This window comes from Schistocerca cancellata, chromosome 3, assembly GCF_023864275.1.
Source record: "Schistocerca cancellata isolate TAMUIC-IGC-003103 chromosome 3, iqSchCanc2.1, whole genome shotgun sequence".
Classification (NCBI taxonomy): domain Eukaryota; kingdom Metazoa; phylum Arthropoda; class Insecta; order Orthoptera; family Acrididae; genus Schistocerca; species Schistocerca cancellata.
Genome location: NC_064628.1, coordinates 814,359,216 through 814,382,338, shown reverse-complemented (window position 1 = coordinate 814,382,338; position 23,123 = coordinate 814,359,216). Strand labels below are relative to the sequence as shown.

Below are 23,123 nucleotides of genomic sequence, written 5' to 3'. Positions count from 1 at the left end.
GCTTACTTTTATAAGCCTTCAGTTTTCCTGCCAAAATTAATGTGAAACACACACACACACACACACACACACACATATATATATATATATATATATATATATATATATATATATATATATATATATATATGGAAATGGAAAAAAGAACACATTGACACCGGTGTGTCAGACCCACCATACTTGCTCCGGACACTGCGAGAGGGCTGTACAAGCAATGATCACACGCACGGCACAGCGGACACACCAGGAACCGCGGTGTTGGCCGTCGAATGGCGCTAGCTGCGCAGCATTTGTGCACCGCCGCCGTCAGTGTCAGCCAGTTTGCCATGGCATACGGAGCTCCATCGCAGTCTTTAACACTGGTAGCATGCCGCGACAGCGTGGACGTGAACCGTATGTGCAGTTGACGGACTTTGAGCGAGGGCGTATAGTGGGCATGCGGGAGGCCGGGTGGACGTACCGCCGAATTGCTCAACACGTGTGGCGTGAGGTCTCCACAGTACATCGATGTTGTCGCCAGTGGTCGGCGGAAGGTGCACGTGCCCGTCGACCTGGGACCGGACCGCAGCGACGCACGGATGCACGCCAAGACCGTAGGATCCTACGCAGTGCCGTAGGGGACCGCACCGCCACTTCCCAGCAAATTAGGGACACTGTTGCTCCTGGGGTATCGGCGAGGACCATTCGCAACCGTCTCCATGAAGCTGGGCTACGGTCCCGCACACCGTTAGGCCGTCTTCCGCTCACGCCCCAACATCGTGCAGCCCGCCTCCAGTGGTGTCGCGATAGGCGTGAATGGAGGGACGAATGGAGACGTGTCGTCTTCAGCGATGAGAGTCGCTTCTGCCTTGGTGCCAATGATGGTCGTATGCGTGTTTGGCGCCGTGCAGGTGAGCGCCACAATCAGGACTGCATACGACCGAGGCACACAGGGCCAACACCCGGCATCATGGTGTGGGGAGCGATCTCCTACACTGGCCGTACACCACTGGTGAGCGTCGAGGGGACACTGAATAGTGCACGGTACATCCAAACCGTCATCGAACCCATCGTTCTACCATTCCTAGACCGGCAAGGGAACTTGCTGTTCCAACAGGACAATGCACGTCCGCATGTATCCCGTGCCACCCAACGTGCTCTAGAAGGTGTAAGTCAACTACCCTGGCCAGCAAGATCTCCGGATCTGTCCCCCATTGAGCATGTTTGGGACTGGATGAAGCGTCGTCTCACGCGGTCTGCACGTCCAGCACGAACGCTGGTCCAACTGAGGCGCCAGGTGGAAATGGCATGGCAAGCCGTTCCACAGGACTACATCCAGCATCTCTACGATCGTCTCCATGGGAGAATAGCAGCCTGTATTGCTGCGAAAGGTGGATATACACTGTACTAGTGCCGACATTGTGCATGCTCTGTTGCCTGTGTCTATGTGCCTGTGGTTCTGTCAGTGTGATCATGTGATGTATCTGACCCCAGGAATGTGTCAATAAAGTTTCCCCTTCCTGGGACAATGAATTCACGGTGTTCTTATTTCAATTTCCAGGAGTGTATATATAAAGTTACACTTACATCATATACGTCAAAATATATAAAATGGATAACCACTTACAAAATATATGTTACAATTATAACATATACGTCAAACGAAAGGTCTTTATCTTCAGGACTGCCATCAGACGATACACACTATCTAGGAGTTTATGTAGAATGCAGTGAAACACGAAATTTGCGTACAAGTGCCTACGATAAATGATGAAATTGTTGTTAAAGCAAGATAAAAAATAAATGTAGCGTGTTCAGCAGAAATGTCTTGTTGTGCTCTGTTCGATGGTGGGATGACATATTACACTTAAATTATCACTTTAAGGTGACGAGAGTCTTTAATATAGGCCAACTTTAATATTTAATTAAATAAATTAGCAGTCACATGATAAGTTACACATATGATACATAGTTACCAAAGGAGAGTTATAAGGCATTCTTACTACAGTCATGATCTGTGGAAGTGTGGAGAATATGACATTCACATAAAAAAAAGATATAAAACACATAATAATTAAATAAATAAAATACAAACAGAGGAGTGGCTTTCGGTCATGATAGATAGGGTCTACCACTCTCATTTTATGTTTTGTTTGTCCGTATAGCATGAAATATTCAATCGTTATCAATTTAATGATTTTTATAAGAGTATCATTTGCTAATACGGACCAACTTTAGTAGTTCCTGTGATACACATTATATTAATACCTCAATAATTCGTACAGTTACTTACCTCTAACATTCTTGGAAGGGAGAAGATGGTTATTTGATCTGATTTTCGTGCAAAAGATGCGCTGTGCCACCTATAACCACATGCCGCCCCATTTGCTGATACATAGCCTCCTAAATGTCCATCCCGTAGTCCATAGTCTTTTTTTTCCAAGTTCCGAAAAGACCTTGCTACATGCTAGCATTAGACAGACATTAGGTACAGACGTCCTAGCGCTCAAAACTGCGTATTACTTTAATGGAACATATGTTTGCTATCAATCACGAAAGCCGGCCGTAGTGGCAGTGCGGTTCTAGGCGCTACAGTCTGGAACCGCGTGACCGCTACGGTCGCAGGTTCGAATCCTGCCTCGGGCATGGATGTGTGTGATGTCCTTAGGTTAGTTGGGTTTAAGTAGTTCTAAGTTCTAGGGGACTGATGACCTCAGTAGTTAAGTCCCATAGTGCTCAGAGCCATCAATCGCGAAAGAGTTAAAACGATGATACTACAAATGTTGATGAAAAAAATTTCAGAAATTATAAAATTCAGTAACGTTCACATAATTGCTTATTTAAAGTGGGAGCAGGCTCATTAATTATTATTTGAACAACACTGTCGGCGATGAACGGTATGTAGTGTTTATTATATGCAAAATATTCGCCAGGTCATAAATAATTAAATTTCACTTATGATGGTCAACATATCAAAATTCACGTAATCGTGAGCAGAATTTCGTAAATTTCGTAGTCCATTTAATAATATAAATAATAATATTAAAGTATAGGGTGACCCCAAAGATGTGAACAATTACAGTGGCAGCTCACTAATACAAGTCACACACAAGGTACTCTCAGCGTGCCTACTCCATAGAACACGGAACCAATTGGAATATAAGAGCGGCGTGTACCAGGCGGATTTCCGCTCTGGTCGCTCCTGTGCAGAACAAATCTTCAGTCTGAAGACTACCCTGAAAATCAAAGCCGTCAGGAACAGTCCAGTCATATGCACCTTCGTTGACTTCCAGAAGGCATATGACTCCATAGACCGCCAGCCATTGTTCAACATTCTACATGAACAAGGTCTGGACGGCAAGACACTGCTACTGATCAAACAAACACTGACAGACACGACATCTAAGGTGATGTTCAAGCGGGAAATCGCCGAACCCTTTGAGATCAAGACAAGTGTTCGCCGATGGACTTTCACCTTATCAACAGAGTGCTGGATAAGGTCATCAAGAAAAAGAGCTGCAAATACAAGGCCATTGGAAGCCAGTGCGACTTGGACGACCCAAGGACAAGCTGGAGGTCGGTTGTCTAACAGACGATCTGGCACTACTCACAGATAACGAAACTACAGCAATCACACAGATAGAAGTACTCAAAGAGTGCGCAGAAAAAGTAGGGCCACAGATCTCTTTCCAGAAAACTAAGTTCTTCTGCACGAAATTAAACATACCAAATCTGAACAGAAAGTATGGCAAGATCAACAGGGTCACACACTTTAAGTACCTAGGTGAAGTGCTCGAACCGACAGGAAAAGAGAAAATTGCCCAAAACACTAGGTTATTGAAAATAAAGAGAACATTATATAAGACACAGGGTATTTACAACAAGAAATATCTGTCCAGGTGCACAAACATTCCTCACTACAACGCTGTAATCAAACCTAAGGTGCTATACGCCAGTGAGACACTGATGTTACACACAAAGGCGGATGCTACACAGAGTACGCGAAAGTACTTGCCCCCCTTCTAACAGCCGTGTACCGCAAGTCTCTAGAGGAACGGAACGTTCCAAATGATTGGAAAAGAGCAGAGGTAGTTCCAGTTTTCAAGAAGGGTCGTCGAGCAGATGCGCAAAACTATAGGCCTATATCTCTGACATCGATCTGTTGTAGAATTTTAGAACATGTTTTTTGCTCGCGTATCATGTCATTTCAGGAAACCCAGAATTTACTCTGTAGGAATCAATATGGATTCCGGAAACAGCGATAGTGTGAGACCCAACTCGCTTTATTTGTTCATGAGACCGAGAAAATATTAGATACAGGCTCCCAGGTAGATGCCATTTTCCTTGACTTCCGGAAGGCGTTCGATACAGTTCCGCACTGTCGCCTGATAAACAAAGTGAGAGCCTACGGAATATCAGACCAGCTGTGTGGCTGGATTGAAGAGTTTTTAGTAAACAGAACACAGCATGTTGTTCTCAATGGAGAGACGTCTACAGACGTTAAAGTAACCTCTGGCGTGCCACAGGGGAGTGTTGTGGGACCATTGCTTTTCACAATATATATAAATGACCTAGTAGATAGTGTCGGAAGTTCCATGCGGCTTTTCGCGGATGATGCTGTAGTATAGAGAGAAGTTGCAACATTAGAAAATTGCAGCGATATGCAGGAAGATCTGCCGCGGATAGGCACTTGGTGCAGGGAGTGGCAACTGACCCTTAACATAGACAAATGTAATGTATTGCGAATACATCCTTTATTGTATGATTGTATGATTATATGATAGCAGAACTAACACTGGTAGCAGTTACTTCTGTAAAATATCTGGGAGTATGCGTACAGAACGATTTGAAGTGGAATGATCATATAAAATTAATTGTTGGTAAGACGGGTGCCAGGTTGAGATTCACTGGGAGAGTCCGTAGAAAATGTAGTCCATCAACAAAGGAGATAGCTTACAAAACACTCGTTCGTCCTATACTTGAGTATTGCTCATCAGTGTGGGATCCGTACCAGTCGGGTTGACAGAGGAGATAGAGAAGATCCAAAGAAGAGCGGCCGTTTCGTCACAGCGTTATTTGGTAAGCGTGATAGCGTTACAGAGATGTTTAGCAAACTCAAGTGGCAGACTCTGCAAGAGAGGCGATCTGCATCGCGGTGTAGCTTGCTGTCCAGGTTTCGAGAGGGTGTGTTTCTGGATGAGGTATCGAATATATTGCTTCCCCCTACTTATACCTGCCGAGGAGATCACGAATGTAAAATTAGAGAGACTCGAGCACTCACGGAGGCTTTCCGGCAGTCGTTCTTCCCGCGAACCATACGTGACCGGAACAGGAAAGGGAGGTAATGACAGTGGAACGTAAAGTGCCCTCCGCCACACACCGTTGGGTGGCTTGCGGAGTATAAACGTAGATGTAGATCTTGAGAACATTCTCACACAGGAAAGAAAAATCATTAAGAAAATTATTGGAGTAAAACTCACGGAAGGTGGATATAGGCTTCACTCCAGGGACACTACAGAGAAGTTCTCCAACATCGCGGCGGACATTAGAAAGAGGCGACTAAAATTTTATGGACATATAAGCAGACTCCCACAGATCAGACTCACCAACAGAATCCTCGGGTACATCCAGAGACTCAAGACCACTACATCCTGGATGACACAAGTCAAAATTGATCTAGAAAGAGCTCAGACAGATTCATCGGACGTCATGGACAAAGGCGTCTATAGGCACAAGGTGTACAAGTGGGAAGTGATGTCAGAGAAAACGGCACCTAAAGGCCAAAGGCCAAAGTGGGCGGAAGAAGGGAAGAGAGCCTTTAGTGAACGAATGAAGCAGTAGTGGAGGAACAGGCAGAACAAGTAGTCATGAATTTTTTGCGTGGTCTGATAAAAAGTCTGTAACATGTGTAATAATAATAATAATTATAGCATAAAATAATCAAAGTTCAACACTGTACAGCGCCTAACATTTGCAAAATGTTTAAGTTCCAACAGTCCCATTCGACTCATGACTTATTTAAGTGTTAAGAAATGTTCAGTTACTGAAGCGGCCATTTACCATCCATGATCAGTCACTTAACAGGTCCTAAAACCACACTACCAGCTCTCCAACATACAACTTACCTATAAGATCAGTCCACATAGTGTGGATGTACAACACAAAATGCTGCTCGACTCAGAATTACCACAATTTAATGCAAGCTCACTGTTATATGACTTCATTTTGTCCACCAGAACTGACAAGGAAGACAAAATATAAAAAATGGACCAGCATTTAAAATATATATAAGCTACAATCATAACGCATTTGTCAAAATATAGAAAATGGACCATCATTTATAACATATACAAGTTAAAATCGTAACATACATGTCAAACGAAAGGTCTTTCTCTTCTGGCTTGCCCTCAGACCCTACACAGTATCCTAAGTGTAACAGTTTATGTAGAATTCAGTAAAATACGAAATTAGCACACATATGCCTACGATAAATGACGAAGAAATTTTTGTTAAGAAAATAAAGGTTGCCTGTTCAGCAGAAGCGTCTCTTCATGCTCTGTTCGTTAGTCGGATGAAATATTACATTCAAATTACCTTTACAGCAGATGATTTTGTTTCGTCACAGCCCTACATGCTATTATAAAATTTTTAGGGCCGGCATTTGGTTGACAAGTAAGGAATTACGCAATACATTGGACAAAATATCAGACATATATTTCAAATACATCCTAGGTTGAGAAACAGTTGGTTGTTCACCTCGTATTAGGTGACAACCACGTAATCTCATGACGTAGACATCTCGTATCACTCGCTCAGAAAAAGAAACAAAACCAAGTTGGCAGTATTTTGCCCATTATAAACGACTGCAACCATTCAAAGTCGCCTGGTACGAGCAGAACAAAATTTGTTTCAAAACTGCATGAAACCATCACTTGCACCTTTTACGGTAGCTAAGTTCACGATTAAATTTTGATACACGATATTTTGAGGAGTGACTGATGTCATTATCACGTTCTGTGAACCAAGGCCTAATGTTCTATTGCTGCCTATTATCCAATCTGTCTGGTGTAGAGGTCCTAGATGTCGTCTTCAAGTGATGCAAATGAACGTGTACCTGTAGTCTAAACTGTGTGACAACAGATCTAGTCATTATCTCAATGCGTTACGAGGGAAGTTCTTCTGTGTTTTGCCCACATCGGAACCGGGTGTATGAGAGAGGACCCGGTTAGCTTCTTAGGTTCTATAGGTAAAGACCTGCCGCGCGGGTTTAGCCGAGTGGTCAAAGGAGCTGCAGTCTTGGACTGTGCGGCTGGTCCCGGTGGAGGTTCGAGTCCTCCCTCGGGCATGGTTGTGTGTGTTTGTCCTTCGGATAATTTACTTTAAGTATTGTGAAAGCTTAGGGACTGATGACCTTAGCAGTTAAGTCCCATAAGATTTCACACACATTTGAACATTTTCAACATTTGGTAAAGACCTAATATTGGGCGCCTGCCCATATTGCGGCAGTACTGTCGTACCACTCATATAGTCATCTTGTGGTTCCAGGACTGAAGATCTAATTATTGTCTCTGTACTGTATGCAACTGTAAGGTTGTCTGAGTTGTGGTGATGCTTGAGCTGCAACTAGACTGTGATGTTTAGATTGATTGCAGCCCAGACAAAGAGCAGATGTTAAACTATCGCTTATAGCACCTCAAAAAGGAGACAGTGTCAGTTGTTGAAATGCTGTGCACACAAACAGAATTAGTAGCCAGGCATAACATACGACAGCATATCATTTAACAGGATGAATACTACATATAACCGTTTTTTCTACACGTTATTTTTGCATATTTTGTTTTGTTATTCAGCTGCATCTACATGACTTTAAAAGATCAGTAATCATGACAGTTATACGAAACAAACGAAAGTAGAAAGTTTTCGGTCTGATACTGAGATGGTGTTAATATCAGTCACGTTCAATTTTAATCTTTGTTTAGGTTGGGTTATGACGTAAGCCAAGTGCCATCTTCTACAATGAATTTTCAATCTGCGGCAGAGTGTTCTCTCCTCTGAGACTTGATAAAAAATTTCCAGAATGAGATTTTCACTCTGCACCGGAGTGTGCGCTGATATGAAACTTCCTGGCAGATTAAAACTGTGTGCCGGACCGAGACTCGTCGTGCTTGGGTAGCTCAGTCGGCAGAGCACTTGCCCGCGAAAGGCAAAGGTCCAGAGTTCGAGTCTCGGTCCGGCACACAGTTTTAATCTGCCAGGAAGTTTCATATCAGCTCACACTCAGCTGCAGAGTGAAAATCTCATTCTGGAAACATTCCCCAGGCTGTGGCTAAGCCATGTCTAGGCAATATCCTTTCTTTCAGGAGTGCTAGTTCTGTAAGTTTCGCAGAAGAGCTTCTGTAAAGTTTGGGAGGTAGGAGACGAGGTACTGGCAGAAGTAAGGCTGTGAGGACGGGGCGTGACTCGTGCTTGGGTAGCTCAGTTGGTAGAGCACTTGCCCGCGAAAGGCAAAGGTCCCGAGTTCAAGTCTCGGTCCGGCACACAGTTTTAATCTGCCAGTTTGATAAAAATTGTTTGCCGGACGACGTCTAGAATCCCGAACGTTTGCCTGTGCTGTCCAGGCAGGCATCACGCACGCACAGCTTTACTTCCGCCATTACCACATCTCCTACCTTCCAAACTTCACAAAAGTTCTCATGTGTACGGTGCCGTTAGGTAATCTAAGCACCCTACCCCAAAATACTGTATATTATGGAGACATTAAGAAGGCGTATAATCAAAGTTTTCCGTATATCATTAATTTTATTCAGCGAATATAAAAATGATCTATTCATTCCGAAAATAAAAATCCCTCCAAATTAACATATATCTACCCTACTGGCCATTCAAATTGCTACACCAAGGAGAAATGCAGATGATAAAAAGGTATTCATTGGACAAATATTTTATACTACAACTGACATGTGATTACATTTTCACGCCATTTGGGTGCATAGATCTTCAGAAATCAGTACCCAGAACAACCACCTCTGGCCGTAATAACGGCCTTGATACACCTGGGCATTGAGTCAAACAGAGCTTGGAGGGCGTGTACAGGTACAGCTGCCCATGCAGCTTCAACACGATACCACAGCTCATCAAGAGTAGTGACTGGCATATTGTGACATGCCAATTGCTCGGCCACCATTGACCAGACGTTTTCAATTGGTGAGAGATCTGGAGAATGTGCCGGCCAGGGCAGCAGTCGAACATTTTCTGTATCCAGAAAGACCCGTACAGGACCTGCGACATGAGGTCGTGCATTATCCTGCTGAAACGTAGGGTTTCGCAGGGATCGAATGAAGGGTAGAGCGACGGGTCGTAACACATCTGAAATGTAACGTCCACTGTTCAAAGTGCCGTCAATGCGAAGAAGAGGTGAGCGAGACGTGTAACCAATGGCACCCCATACCATCACGCCGGGTGATACGCCAGTACGGTGATGACGAATACACACTTCCAATGTGCGTTCACTGCGATGTCGCCAAACATGGATGCGACCATCATGATGCTGTAAACACAACCTGGATTCATCCGAAAAAAATGACGTTTTGCCATTCGTGCACCCAAGTTCGTCGTTTTGTACACCCTTGCAGGCGCTTCTGCCTGTGATGCAGCGTCGAGGGTAACCGCAGCCATAGTCTCCGAGCTGATAGTCCATGTTGCTGCAAACGTCGTCGTACTGTTCGTGCAGATGGTTGTTTTCTTGCAAACGTCCCTATCCGCTGATTCAGGGGTCGAGACGTGGCTACACGATCCGTTACAGCCATGCGGATAAGACGCCTGTCATCTCGACTGCTAGTGATACGAGGCCGTTGGGATCCAGGACGGCGTTCCGTATTACTCTCCTGAACCCACCGATTCCATATTCTGCTAACAGTCATTGGATCTCGACCGACGCGAGCAGCAATGTCGCGATAAGATAAACCGCAATGGCGATAGGCTACAATCCGATCTTTATCAAAGTCGGAAACGTGATGGTACGCATTTCTCCTCCTTACATGAGGCATCACAACAATTTTTCACGAGGAAACGCCGGTCAACTGCTGTTTGTGTATGCGAAATCGGTTGGAAACTTTCCTCATGTCAGCACGTTGTAGGTGTCGCCACCACGTTGTAGGTGTCGCCACCGGCGCCAACCTTGTGTGAATGCTCTGAAAAGCTAATCATTTTGCATATCACAGCATCTTCTGCCTGTCGGTTAAATTAGAGTCTGTAGCACATCTTCTTGGTGTAGCAATTTTAATGGCCAGTAGTGTATATGTTCTTCAGAGCAGAAAATCATTACTCACAAAATATCAAGCTAAGAAGAATTTTAACATCCGTGTAACAGTGCAGTTCACAGATACTGGCCAGTATCTTTAACAGTGCTTATCTTGTAAAAACTCAGGAAGAAATCCACAATGTCTCAAATACATTAAAACAGTTTCCTCAAATGTAATTATAGTAGACACAAGTTTTAAAACAAGAAGCATTCACTGAGGTCACAAACGTCATGGGATACCTGCTAGTATCGTGTCAGACCTCGTTCGGATGGCGTAGTACGGTAAACCGACGTGTCACGGACTCAACAAGTCGCTGGAAGTCCCTTGCAAAAACATTGATCCACGCTGCCTCTATAGCAGTCCAAAATAGCGAAATTCTTGCCAGCGCAGGATTTTTTACACGAACTGACCTCTCGACTATGTCCCATAAACGTTCGATGGGATTCATATCGGACGATCTGGGTGGCCAGATCATTCGCTCGAACTGTCCAAAATGTTCTTCAAACCAGTCGCGAACAGTTCTGATCCGGTAACATGGCACAATGTTACATATAAAAATTCCATCGTTGTTTGAGAACCTGAACTCCAGCGCAGGATTTTTTACACGAACTAACCTCTCGACTATGTCCCATAAACGTTCGATGGGATTCATATCGGACGATCTGGGTGGCCAGATCATTCGCTCGAACTGTCCAAAATGTTCTTCAAACCAGTCGCGAACAGTTCTGATCCGGTAACATGGCACAATGTTACATATAAAAATTCCATCGTTGTTTGAGAACCTGAACTCCAGCAATGGCTGGAAAAGGTCTACAAGTAGCCGAACATAACCATTTCCAGCCAGTGATCGGTCCAGTCTAGTTGGACCAGAGGACCCATCCCATTCTATGTAAACGCAGCCCACGCTATTACGGAGCCATAACCAGATTTGCACAGTGCCTTGGGTCCATGGCTTCGTGGGGTCTGTGCCACACACGAACTCTACCATCAGCTCTTACCAACTGAAATCGGAACTCATCAGACTACGCCACACTCTTCCTATCGTGTAGACTCTAACCGATATGGTCCCGAGCCCGGGAGAGGTGCAACAGCCGTTGTGCTGTACGCAAAGGCTGCATGGGGGCTTTATTTTTAAATAATAATGAAAATCTTTTTTAGTAGCTGTAAGTCCGATTACGCAAGTCTCGTAAACGGCTGGCCCTGACTAGTTTTAGTACGCAATCTGACTGCTTAGAATGACAACAAAGAATGTAAGAAAATTTTCGTTAACACAGTTAATTAATTAAGTCCCCAGCAACTATAAAACCTACGAAACCAACAAAGTACAAGTGTAGCTGTTCTGTATGTGGTAGTATGACTCAACGCACATCTGGCACGGTTCTTCTTCAACAAGACAAGAATTTTTAAATAGCAATTATACTGACGTGATAAAAGAAAATTACAAATACCATAATTGTGCAAGAAAACCAAAATTACACTCTAATACAAGAACACAAGCCAGATGCTTTGTTGACTGAACCTGTAATGACACATTATTCAGGACACACAAATAAATAAACAACATAATATTTATTACCTTCATATATATTGACGAAAAGCACTCTGACCATTACAATATCTCCATTGGAATAACATCTGCTATCTCTCCCATCAAACCACTGCATAAAACATGGAACAACACTCTCCACTACCACATCTCACTCTGACTTCACGACAAGCAGTGTCCACCACAACTTCTCGGTAAGAACTGCTTGCCGCTACGTCTCAATAATCACTGCCAGTGGAGGCGGCGGAACAATACTCTCTGGCGCGATTTTTGGCGCTGTGGCTCAGTGTAGCCACCTTTCAAGGCACACGCGTTGGTCGTCTGTTGCCACAGCCCATTAACGCCAAATTTCATTGCACTGTCCTAACGAATATGTTCGTCTTACGTCCCACATGATTACTGCAATCATTCACGCAGTGTTGCTTGTGTGTTAGAAATGATAACTCTACGCAAACACCGCTGCTCTCGATCGCTAAGTAAATGCCGTCGGCCACTGCGTTGTTAGTGATGAGAAGTAATGCCTGAAATTTGGTATTATTGGCTCACTCTTTACACTGTGGATCTCGAAATGAAATGCGTGCACGTTACCTGAAACATACATACTTTAGACACAGGCTAACGGCGTTAGATCATATACATGCAATAACTACTAGTAGCGCATACTGCGTGACAGTAACTTTTAAATCTCGTCCAGATACGTGACAAAATCTTTTAAGATGAGGCGCAATAGTTCAAACACATCATAATGAAGTCCAGCAAGAAATTCAACACTTCTCATCTCACCTTAGAAATATCTACAATGAAACCTCAGCCTTAACGTAAGCAATTCGTTTACTTGATAAGCTTTAGGTCAGCCATGACAATACAAATCAGTGACCACAATTTTACTTTGTGTCACAAACAGGAAACAAGTAAATCTACATCTACATCCATACTCCGCAAGGCACGTGACGGTGTGTGGCGGAGGGTACTTTGAGTATCTTTATCGGTTCTCCCTTCTATTCCAGTCTCGTATTGTTCGTGGAAAGAAAGATTGTCGGTATGCCTCTGTGTGGGCTCTAATCTCTCTTATTTTATCCTCATGGTCTCTTCGCGAGATATATGTAGGAGGGAGCAATATACTGCTTGACTCCTCGGTAGCCGGACGGAGTGGCCGCGCGGTTAAAGGCGCTACAGTCTGGAACCGCACGACCGCTACGGTCGCAGGTTCGAATCCTGCCTCGGGCATGGATGTGTGTGATGTCCTTAGGTTAGTTAGGTTTAAGTAGTTTTAAGTTCTAGGGGACTTATGACCACAGCAGTTGAGTCCCATAGTGCTCAGAGCTATTTGAACCATTTTTGACTCCTCGGTGAAGGTATGTTCTCGAAACTTAAACAAAAGCCCGTACCGAGCTACTGAGTGTCTCTCTTGTAGAGTCTTGCACTGGAGTTTATCTATCATCTCCGTAACGCTTTCGCGATTACTGAATGATCCTGTAACGAAGCGCGCTAGTCTCCGTTGGATCTTCTCTATCTCTTCTATCAACCCTATCTGTTACGGATCCCACACCGGTGAGCAGCATTCAAGCAGTGGGCGAACAAGTGTACTGTAACCTACTTCCTTTGTTTTCGGATTACATTTCCTTAGGATTCTTCCATTGAATCTCAGTCTGGCTTCTGCTTTACCGACGATTAATTTTATATGGTCATTCCATTTTCAATCACTCCTAATGCCTACTCCCAGATAATTTATGGAATTAACTGCTTCCAGTTGCTCACCTGCTATATTGTAGCTAGATGTTAAAGGATCTTTGTTTCTATGTGTTCGTGAACTAGATAAGCGCCGCAATATTCATAACATGATCTCGGTCGAACCTCCGTAATCGTTGTGTATCTCTGAGCAAGCAGAAATAATTACTGTTCAGCAAAAGTATTACGGTGGCATTAATCTTTAGACTAAGATGCGCAAGCAAAAGCGCATCCAGCAAAAAGTCAGTGATGTATAACGGCAACGAATCGTATAACAGCCTCCGATCTCAGATACCAACATCATAACATCGTCCTTTTAATAACAACTCGACAAGCATCACATGAGAGCGACCCCAGGGCAGCAGTGCTTGCCGAATGTGGCTGTTATTTCCTTGTGAACACACATACACGGTCAGGCTCAGCCGTACCCCGCAATATCTGTCTCTAAAGATTTGCTACCGTCCAAGAAGCACTAGAACATCACTGCAATACCAGCAAATATTAACCACGACCCGGTTACCGCAGTGCAACTAAACGCGATACTCTTAGACGGCACAGAAACCATGTGCCATTCCTCCAAGAACACCCTGCTCTCGACTGCGTTTCCGTCTAAGTGACTCGTAAAAACATTATTCTCTTTCCAGTCGGAACGTCCACCTCCGTTCGCCGCCTGTCCGTCACTTCACACTCTTCAGATAACATATCAAAGAGGTCACCTGACTTCGTAATATCTTTGACACAGCCGCTGTCGTTTGCAATAGCTCCAGCCATAGGCACGATACCTTGCGCAACTACCAGTCCTGAAAGTAAAGCTGTGAGAGGGGGTCATAAATGTCGCCTATGTAGCTCGACCGATATAGGATTTTCACAAAAAGGGAAAAGTTTAGGTTTCGAGTCTCGATCCGGCACACAGTTATAATCTTCCAGGAAGCTTCAAACATCGTATTGGTCTGTGGATCGCTTCTTGCACAACTTACGCTTGGAAAAGGTCGATGAACTGCACAGTCTTAATGTTTTGTCTTTGTGGTGTTCTACAGTGTGCAGCTATAAGCTTGATGTCTTATTTCTGCAGGATGGGGTCACTCCAGAGCAGCTGATGTACGTGACGGTGAACGTGACGAACAGAGGGATTTGTCGCCGCACGAGCATCGTACGGGAAGGAATGCTGTGTGCTGGAGGGGAGTGGAACAAAGACTCCTGCCAGGTGAGTCTACTGTTCTTTTACAGATAATAGTCCCTTCGATTCACACGCGTTAATTCCTCATAGTAGTCAAGAAATGTTTTCCACTTGCATCACTGAATATTCGAATAGATTATGGCTAATGTATTCCATCTTCAGCACACTTCCCACGGAAATACTCATAGATTATTTAATAATTTGTTTATATTTAAACTCTCTCTTGCACATTACTACTATCAAAAGTTAGTATTGTTTTCTATACGTCGGTATCTAATGAAACTGCATGTACTACAACAGTTAATATATTAATGTTTCCCATACCACAGTGATTAATGCTACTAATTACGACTGCAACCACTAACAAAACTAACTGTAGTTACCACTACTGTTGCACTATTACCTAGAATTACTATCCACTATATGTAACAGAAATACATTTTAGACAGATTTTGCGTATTATATTCCACTTGACAGTCCGTTAAGTGCGTCCTGCCACTCTGTAACACCGACGTTTTATGTGAGTCATAATTTTCAGACGTTAATAGGTAATGTTTTCCCTGTGTTCGGTGTACATTTAGTAACTATTTACGAACTGTGTCTATGTACGTAATGTAATCTGAGAATATGGTACTCTGACAGAAAAAAATCGAAACATCACGAAGGACTTCATCGACATAAACGAAAGTTGAAATGCGTGTTTCTACATATGAAAGGTGTCTACGCAAATTTCATGCCAACGCATCAGAGTGGCGCTAGTAGCGTCACTATGAGGATGGAGATCAGGTTTGCTTTAAATACACGCTGTAACGGTAATGAGCGTTAGTTACCTTTGAGATTGGACGTGGTTAGCTGAATTTAATCAAGAACGCCTTTAAGGGGACAAAGACACCATTGTCAATACCTCGCTAAGTTTGAACGAGGTCGTGTAATAGGGCTACGAAAATCTGTTTGTTGTTTCTGCAAATTGCAGAAAGACTTGGCAAGAATGTAGCCACTGTACATGACTACTGGCGGCGGTGGTCATGAGAATGCGCGGTCGCAAGAAGACAGGAAGAGTGACACTATCGAGAGCGAGGAACATCTGCATCAGAAACTTGAGCCGCAGTTGCCTCCACAGTGACACAACGAACGGTTAGAGATCGATTACCAGGAGTCATGTGCAGTGGCTACATTCTTGCCAAGTCTTTCTGCAATTTGCAGAAACAACATCCTGCTTTTCTAGCCCTATTACACGAACTCGTTCAAACTCAGTGAGGTATTGACAATGGCGTCTTTGTCCCCTTAAAGGCGTTCTTGATTAACATCAGCTAACCACGTCCAATGTCAAAGCAGTAGGTGGATCAAGACAAAATGTCCAGACACTCTGTGACCAAAATGGTACTGAAACAGGGGATGACAGACTAAAGGCCGAAATAAAAATATGGTTCAAATGGCTCTGAGCACTATGGGACTCAACATCTGTGGTCATAAGTCCCCTAGAACTTAGAACTACTTAAACCTAACCAACCTAAGGACATCACACACATCCATGCCCGAGGCAGGATTCGAACCTGCGACCGTAGCGGTCACGCGGTTCCAGACTGAAGGGCCTAGAACCGCACGGCCACACCGGCCGGCGCAATGTGCAGAACTATAGACCTATATCTCTAACGTCGGTTGTAGAATTTTGGAACACGTATTATGTTCGAGTATAATGACTTCTAGAAATCTACTTTGTAAGAATCAGCATGGGTTTCGAAAAAGACGATCGTGTGAAACCCAGCTCGCGCTATTCGTCCACGAGACCCAGCGGGCCATAGACACGGGTTCCCAGGTAGATGCCGTGTTTCTTGACTTCCGAAAGGCGTTCGATACAGTTCCCCACAGTCGTTTAATGGACAAAGTAAGAGCATATGGACTATAAGACGAGCTGTGTGATTGGATTGAAGAGTTCCTAGATAACAGAACGCAGCATGTCATTCTCAATGGAGAGCAGTCTTCCGAAGTAAGAGTGATTTCAGGTGTGCCGCAGGGGAGTGTCGTTGGACCGTTGCTATTCACAATATACATAAATGACCTTGTGGATAACATCGGAATTTCACTGAGGCTTTTTGCGGATGATGCTGTGGTATATCGAGAGGTTGTAACAATGGAAAATTGTACGGAAATGCAGGAGGATATGCAACGAATTGACGCATGGTGCAGGGAATGGCAATTGAATCTCAATGTAGACAAGTGTAATGTGCTGCGAATACAGAGAAAGAAAGATCCTTTATCATTTAGCTACATTATAGCAGGCCAGTAAATGGAAGCAGTTAATTCTGTGAATTATCTGGGAGTAGGTATTAGGAGTGATTTAAAATGGAATGATCATATAATGTTGATCGTCGGTAACGCGGATGCCAGACTTAGATTCATTGGAAGAATCCTAAGGAAATGCAATCCGAAAACAAACGAAGTAGGTTACAGTACGCTAGATCGCCCACTGCTTGAATATTACTCACCAGTGCGGGATCCGTACCAGATATGGTTGAGAGAAGAGCGCTTCGTTACAGGATCATTTAGTAATCGCGAAAGCGTTACGGAGATGATAGATAAACTCCAGTGGAAGACTCTGCAGGAGAGACGCTCAGTAGCTCGGTACGGGCTTTTGTTAAAGTTTCGAGAACATACCTTGGCCGAGGAGTCAAGCAGTATATTGCTCCCTCCTACGTATATCTCGCGAAGATATCATGAGGATAAAATCAGAGAGATTAGAGCCCACACACAGGCATACCGACAATCTTTCTTTTCACGAACAATACGAGACTGGAATAGAAGGGAGAACCGATAGAGGTACTCAAAGTACCCTCCGCCACACACCGCCAGGTGGCTTGCGGAGTATGGATGTAGATGTAGATGTACCTGAAGGAGAGATATGAGTCAGATGCAGCGTGTATTCTACTGACCCCAATCCACCGCCATTTGCGACTTGAGTGGTCTCAAGTGAGGTCTCATTAGAGGGCAGGGTGGAGGTCTGTTGTGTCTTCTGATGAAAGCTGGTTGTGCCTCGGTGCCAGTGATGGCCGTGTGTTGCTAAAAACGGGGCCAGATGAGGGCCTGCGCGATGTTGGGTTCGATTTTGTATGACAGCAGGAGATTCTCGTGGTTATCCCACGCACTCTGACTGCAAATCTGTACGTCACTCACCTGTTGTGCTGCCATTAATGAACAGCATTCCAGGAAGTGCTTTTCAACAGGATAACGCACGCCCAAATGTACCTGTTGTACCTGTTGTAACCGAACATGCTCTTCAGAGTGTCGGTATGTTGCTTTAGCCTGTTCGATCACCTGATGTGTCTCCAATAGAGCACATCATCGGTCGAAAACTTCAGCATCATCCATCGTCCAGACCCAGCATTTACCATCTCTGCATTGACCGACCAAGTGACAACCGGCATTGAATTCCATCCCATCAACTAACATCTGGCACCTACACGACACAGTGCATGCACGTTTGCATTCAACATACTGGCGTTACACTGGTTATTAATGTACCGGTATTTCACGTTTGCAATGGCTTATCTGTCGGTTACATTAACCTGTGATCTTGCAATGTTAATCACTTAAATATGTTAGCTAGGCAAATACACTCCTGGAAATGGAAAAAAGAACACATTGACACCGGTGTGGCAGACCCACCATACTTGCTCCGGACACTGCGAGAGGGCTGTACAAGCAATGATCACACGCACGGCACAGCGGACACACCAGGAACCGCGGTGTTGGCCGTCGAATGGCGCTAGCTGCGCAGCATTTGTGCACCGCCGCCGTCAGTGTCAGCCAGTTTGCCGTGGCATACGGAGCTCCATCGCAGTCTTTAACACTGGTAGCATGCCGCGACAGCGTGGACGTTAACCGTATGTGCAGTTGACGGACTTTGAGCGAGGGCGTATAGTGGGCATGCGGGAGGCCGGGTGGACGTACCGCCGAATTGCTCAACACGTGGGGCGTGAGGTCTCCACAGTACATCGATGTCGTCGCCAGTGGTCGGCGGAAGGTGCACGTGCCCGTCGACCTGGGACCGGACCGCAGCGACGCACGGATGCACGGCAAGACCGTAGGATCCTACGCAGTGCCGTAGGGGACCGCACCGCCACTTCCCAGCAAATTAGGGACACTGTTGCTCCTGGGGTATCGGCGAGGACCATTCGCAACCGTCTCCATGAAGCTGGGCTACGGTCCCGCACACCGTTAGGCCGTCTTCCGCTCACGCCCCAACATCGTGCAGCCCGCCTCCAGTGGTGTCGCGACAGGCGTGAATGGAGGGACGAATGGAGACGTGTCGTCTTCAGCGATGAGAGTCGCTTCTGCCTTGGTGCCAATGATGGTCGTATGCGTGTTTGGCGCCGTGCAGGTGAGCGCCACAATCAGGACTGCATACGACCGAGGCACACGGGGCCAACACCCGGCATCATGGTGTGGGGAGCGATCTCCTACACTGGCCGTACACCACTGGTGATCGTCGAGGGGACACTGAATAGTGCACGGTACATCCAAACCGTCATCGAACCCATCGTTCTACCATTCCTAGACCGGCAAGGGAACTTGCTGTTCCAACAGGACAATGCACGTCCGCATGTATCCCGTGCCACCCAACGTGCTCTAGAAGGTGTAAGTCAACTACCCTGGCCAGCAAGATCTCCGGATCTGTCCCCCATTGAGCATGTTTGGGACTGGATGAAGCGTCGTCTCACGCGGTCTGCACGTCCAGCACGAACGCTGGTCCAACTGAGGCGCCAGGTAGAAATGGCATGGCAAGCCGTTCCACAGGACTACATCCAGCATCTCTACGATCGTCTCCATGGGAGAATAGCAGCCTGCATTGCTGCGAAAGGTGGATATACACTGTACTAGTGCCGACATTGTGCATGCTCTGTTGCCTGTGTCTATGTGCCTGTAGTTCTGTCAGTGTGATCATGTGATGTATCTGACCCCAGGAATGTGTCAATAAAGTTTCCCCTTCCTGGGACAATGAATTCACGGTGTTCTTATTTCAATTTCCAGGAGTGTATATTCCTGAAATCTCATTACCCTACATTAATGATATCTTGATGTTGCGACATTTTTCCGTCAGTGTATGTTGAACTGGTCCATGTATAGAATCGATATAATTGTAACGATATGATACGAAAAAACTGAGGGGAAGCCCCTTTGTGTTAAGGAGAAAAAAGCGCGCCAATGGAAAAGGCGGAAGGCGCGTCGAGACCGTGCCAACGGATGACGAAACACTGGTGTGCAGTCAGCCATTCTAGTGAATCGATGTCAGTTGGAACACGAGGCTGAAACACGCAGTTACGATGAATCGTTGTCGCGAATGGCCGTTGCCTCCACTGGTAAAGAATTGGAATGCCGAAACAGTGCTCTATGGTTTTTGTTAATTACCAGAGCAGCCATTAAACGATGAGGCTAAAAGCACGTAATATTTGCCGACGTCGATTCAGCGTTTCGAAACATGGACTCAAAGTAATTTATTTTTACCTTTGGTGTTTTAAGTGACATTGGTCAGTATTTTTTACGTGGTGCTTTGTCAACATAGTGCATTTAGATTTATATAGACTATCATTGACCCCAATCATGCTACCTGTAATATGTTTCTGACCCGATTCCTAAAATTTGCTTGAACGTTACTATTAAAATCTCTGTAACTATCTCAGTAAAGACAATCAGAGGGATATATTCACTGGAAAACAGTTTAAGGATTGAGTCTAGGTAAGTTCTGGAGGTAATTAGTTTCGCAATTTCGTAATACACTTCTGAGAAAAAAATTGGCGCACCCTTCTAGCGCTCTCCACTTCACTTAAGATTTATTGTTGCAATGGTACATATGGAGTAGATGACATGATTACATTTATAGATCAGTAGCACAAGCGGTTCTGAGGTGCAGGTATCGACCCATGCTGAAATAGCATATTAATACGACTCCAAGGGCGGCTATCCAGGTGATGACTTGGGCATGCAGTCGATCGTTCAGATGATGAACACATTTACGATCAGTTCACGCAGTTTTATAAGAGTTGTTTGTTGACGAGTTGCATGAGTCACTTCTCATTCCATTATATCCCACACATTGACTGGAGACAAGTCCAGAGATCGTACTGCACATCTTTCAGAGCACGTTGAGTTTCACGGGCAGCGAATGGCGAGCATTATCCCACTGGAACAGCACATCACCTTCCTTTCGCAAGACAGGGGAAGGAACGGGTCTAACAACATTCTGCATGATCCGAGCGCTGGTTAGTTTCCCCTCCAGAAACACTAAAGGTGAACGAGTATTGTAGCTCACTGCAACCCAGACCATAAGGTCAGGGGGGGGGGGGGGGGCAGTGTGTCTTGGAGAAGTGCACTCTATGACACAGCGCTACCCAACCATCACTTGCGAGCAAGGAGAATCTGGTTTCAGCGCTGAGGACCACGGCGCACCATTCCAAGTGATCCTCTGACGGTACCAGGTGACCAGTTGAGCCATGCACGTCGATCCAGTGGCGCGAGTGGAAGACGGGATAGAGCTGTGCATGTCCATAGTCCCACTGCTAATAACCGGTTTTGACACTTCTGTGCTCGCATGTCCTCTTATCTGTACTTTGATGGTTGTAAGATCTGCCACTGCTACCCTCAAATACCACGTCTGTGTTGGGTGTACGTCCAGAACACCATCTACAGTTGCGAGGAAGTGCACGTGACCACTGAAATCAGCATCGTTGCACAACAGACGCACCACGTCCAATTTGTATGGTGATTGAAACTTCCTGGCAGATTAAAACTGTGTGCCCGACCGAGACTCGAACTCGGGACCTTTGCCTTTCGCGAGCAAGTGCTCTACCATCTGAGCTACCGAAGCACGACTCACGCCCGGTACTCACAGCTTTACTTCTGCCAGTATCCGTCTCCTACCTTCCAGAGCACTTGCCCGCGAAAGGCAAAGGTCCCGAGTTCGAGTCTCGGTCGGGCACACAGTTTTAATCTGCCAGGAAGTTTCATATCAGCGCACACTCCGCTGCAGAGTGAAAATCTCATTTTGTATGGTGATTCTCCGAAAGGACCATCCGTTTATTCGAGAGGCAACGGTTTGAGCCCTTTCAAACTCACTCAGTTGGCTATAGGAAGCACGAGTGCATCTCTGTGGCATGGTTGCCTGCTTCCTTCACACACTTGTACCACCCTGAGACTTCTGGTTGTGAGCATTCCTTATTAAAGGGCAGACATAAATGGCACTCTGGTAGCTCAGCCACTACGCTATCTGTTGGTAGACGACGTTGATACCATTATCGGTAAATCTACTATCCTCCAGGTGGCATATACCATCATCTGAGCAAAGTCGACGTTATCCTTCCTGGCGTGCTAAATTTTTTCCAGCAGCGTAAGCGCTCTGAGCCATAAAAACGACGCATCACGAAGGAATTATCTGAATGGGACGAAAATCGGTAGATGTGATTTACATTGAAAGTTCTCTTTAAATAATAAAACTAACATGTGAAAGTTCTCTTTAAATAATAAAAATAAGTTCTCTTAAAATAATAAAACTAACATGTGAAAGTTCTCTTTAAATAATAAAAATATGACTGACACACTCTGGTTTGAACACTAAGAGCTGTGCAGAAGTAATAACAAATAGTAATTGAAAATTGAACTGTCGTAATGAGAAGGAAAGACTTTAATACTGGTAAAGTGAATAATCTGACTGCAAAAATTTTGAACAGTATAAACTGCCTGAATAATAAACTTTGACATAAAACCTACGATAATTAGCTTTGCAAGACTGATCACAGATCCCAGAACTAAAACTGATACACAACGCAGAAAAATCTAACTGTCTCTAAATGACATAAGTTGGCCCTGGTTGAATAAAAAAAGTTCAAAATATTTAGTCCTTACCTCTATTGTGCGCAAATCTGGATAACGCGTTGCAGTATTGCTCTGTCTTGTGCACTGCTATGTTAAAGCTCTAAATTACTATATCTACACAGAGGCACTCGTGAGGTGCAATGAGTTCTCTGTTAGTTGCAAATCGAAGTATTTTCGAAACACACTTGGTTCCTTTTCTACTTTTGAGTAAACCATGATCAATTAAAAATTGTATGAGAAAGGTAGGTGTAAAATGGCGCTGCAATAATAAAAGAGTGACTTCGAAAAATTACTTTATAATTCCTCTTCACTTCCTCTTTCTCAGATCAGTTACCATTACATAATCATCTTAATTAAGCACATCGATAAACCGAGAGTTTATATTTGAAACATAACGTTACAACTGCTTCCTCAGTTTAACACAGCTAACCACTATCTGCTACTGCACCTACGCGCACACCAAAGATACCTGTGATACGACTTACACCATCGCTGCACGCTCACATGTAACAGTTTGAGAGCAAAG

General features: G+C 44.7%; 1 protein-coding gene across 3 annotated transcripts in view; it reads left to right on the top strand.

The window, feature by feature from the left end:
* Nucleotides 1-23,123, top strand: part of LOC126177087 (trypsin alpha-3-like) — a 346,712-nt gene that overhangs the window by 155,217 nt on the left and 168,372 nt on the right. Inside the window, exon 6 of one of the 3 annotated variants that reach the window (XM_049924337.1) lies at nucleotides 14,627-14,758. The exons of the other annotated variants lie outside the window; for them this stretch is intronic. Coding sequence (XP_049780294.1) covers nucleotides 14,627-14,758 — 132 coding nt within the window. The remainder of the gene's footprint in view (nucleotides 1-14,626; nucleotides 14,759-23,123) is intronic. 3 annotated transcript variants of the gene reach the window in all.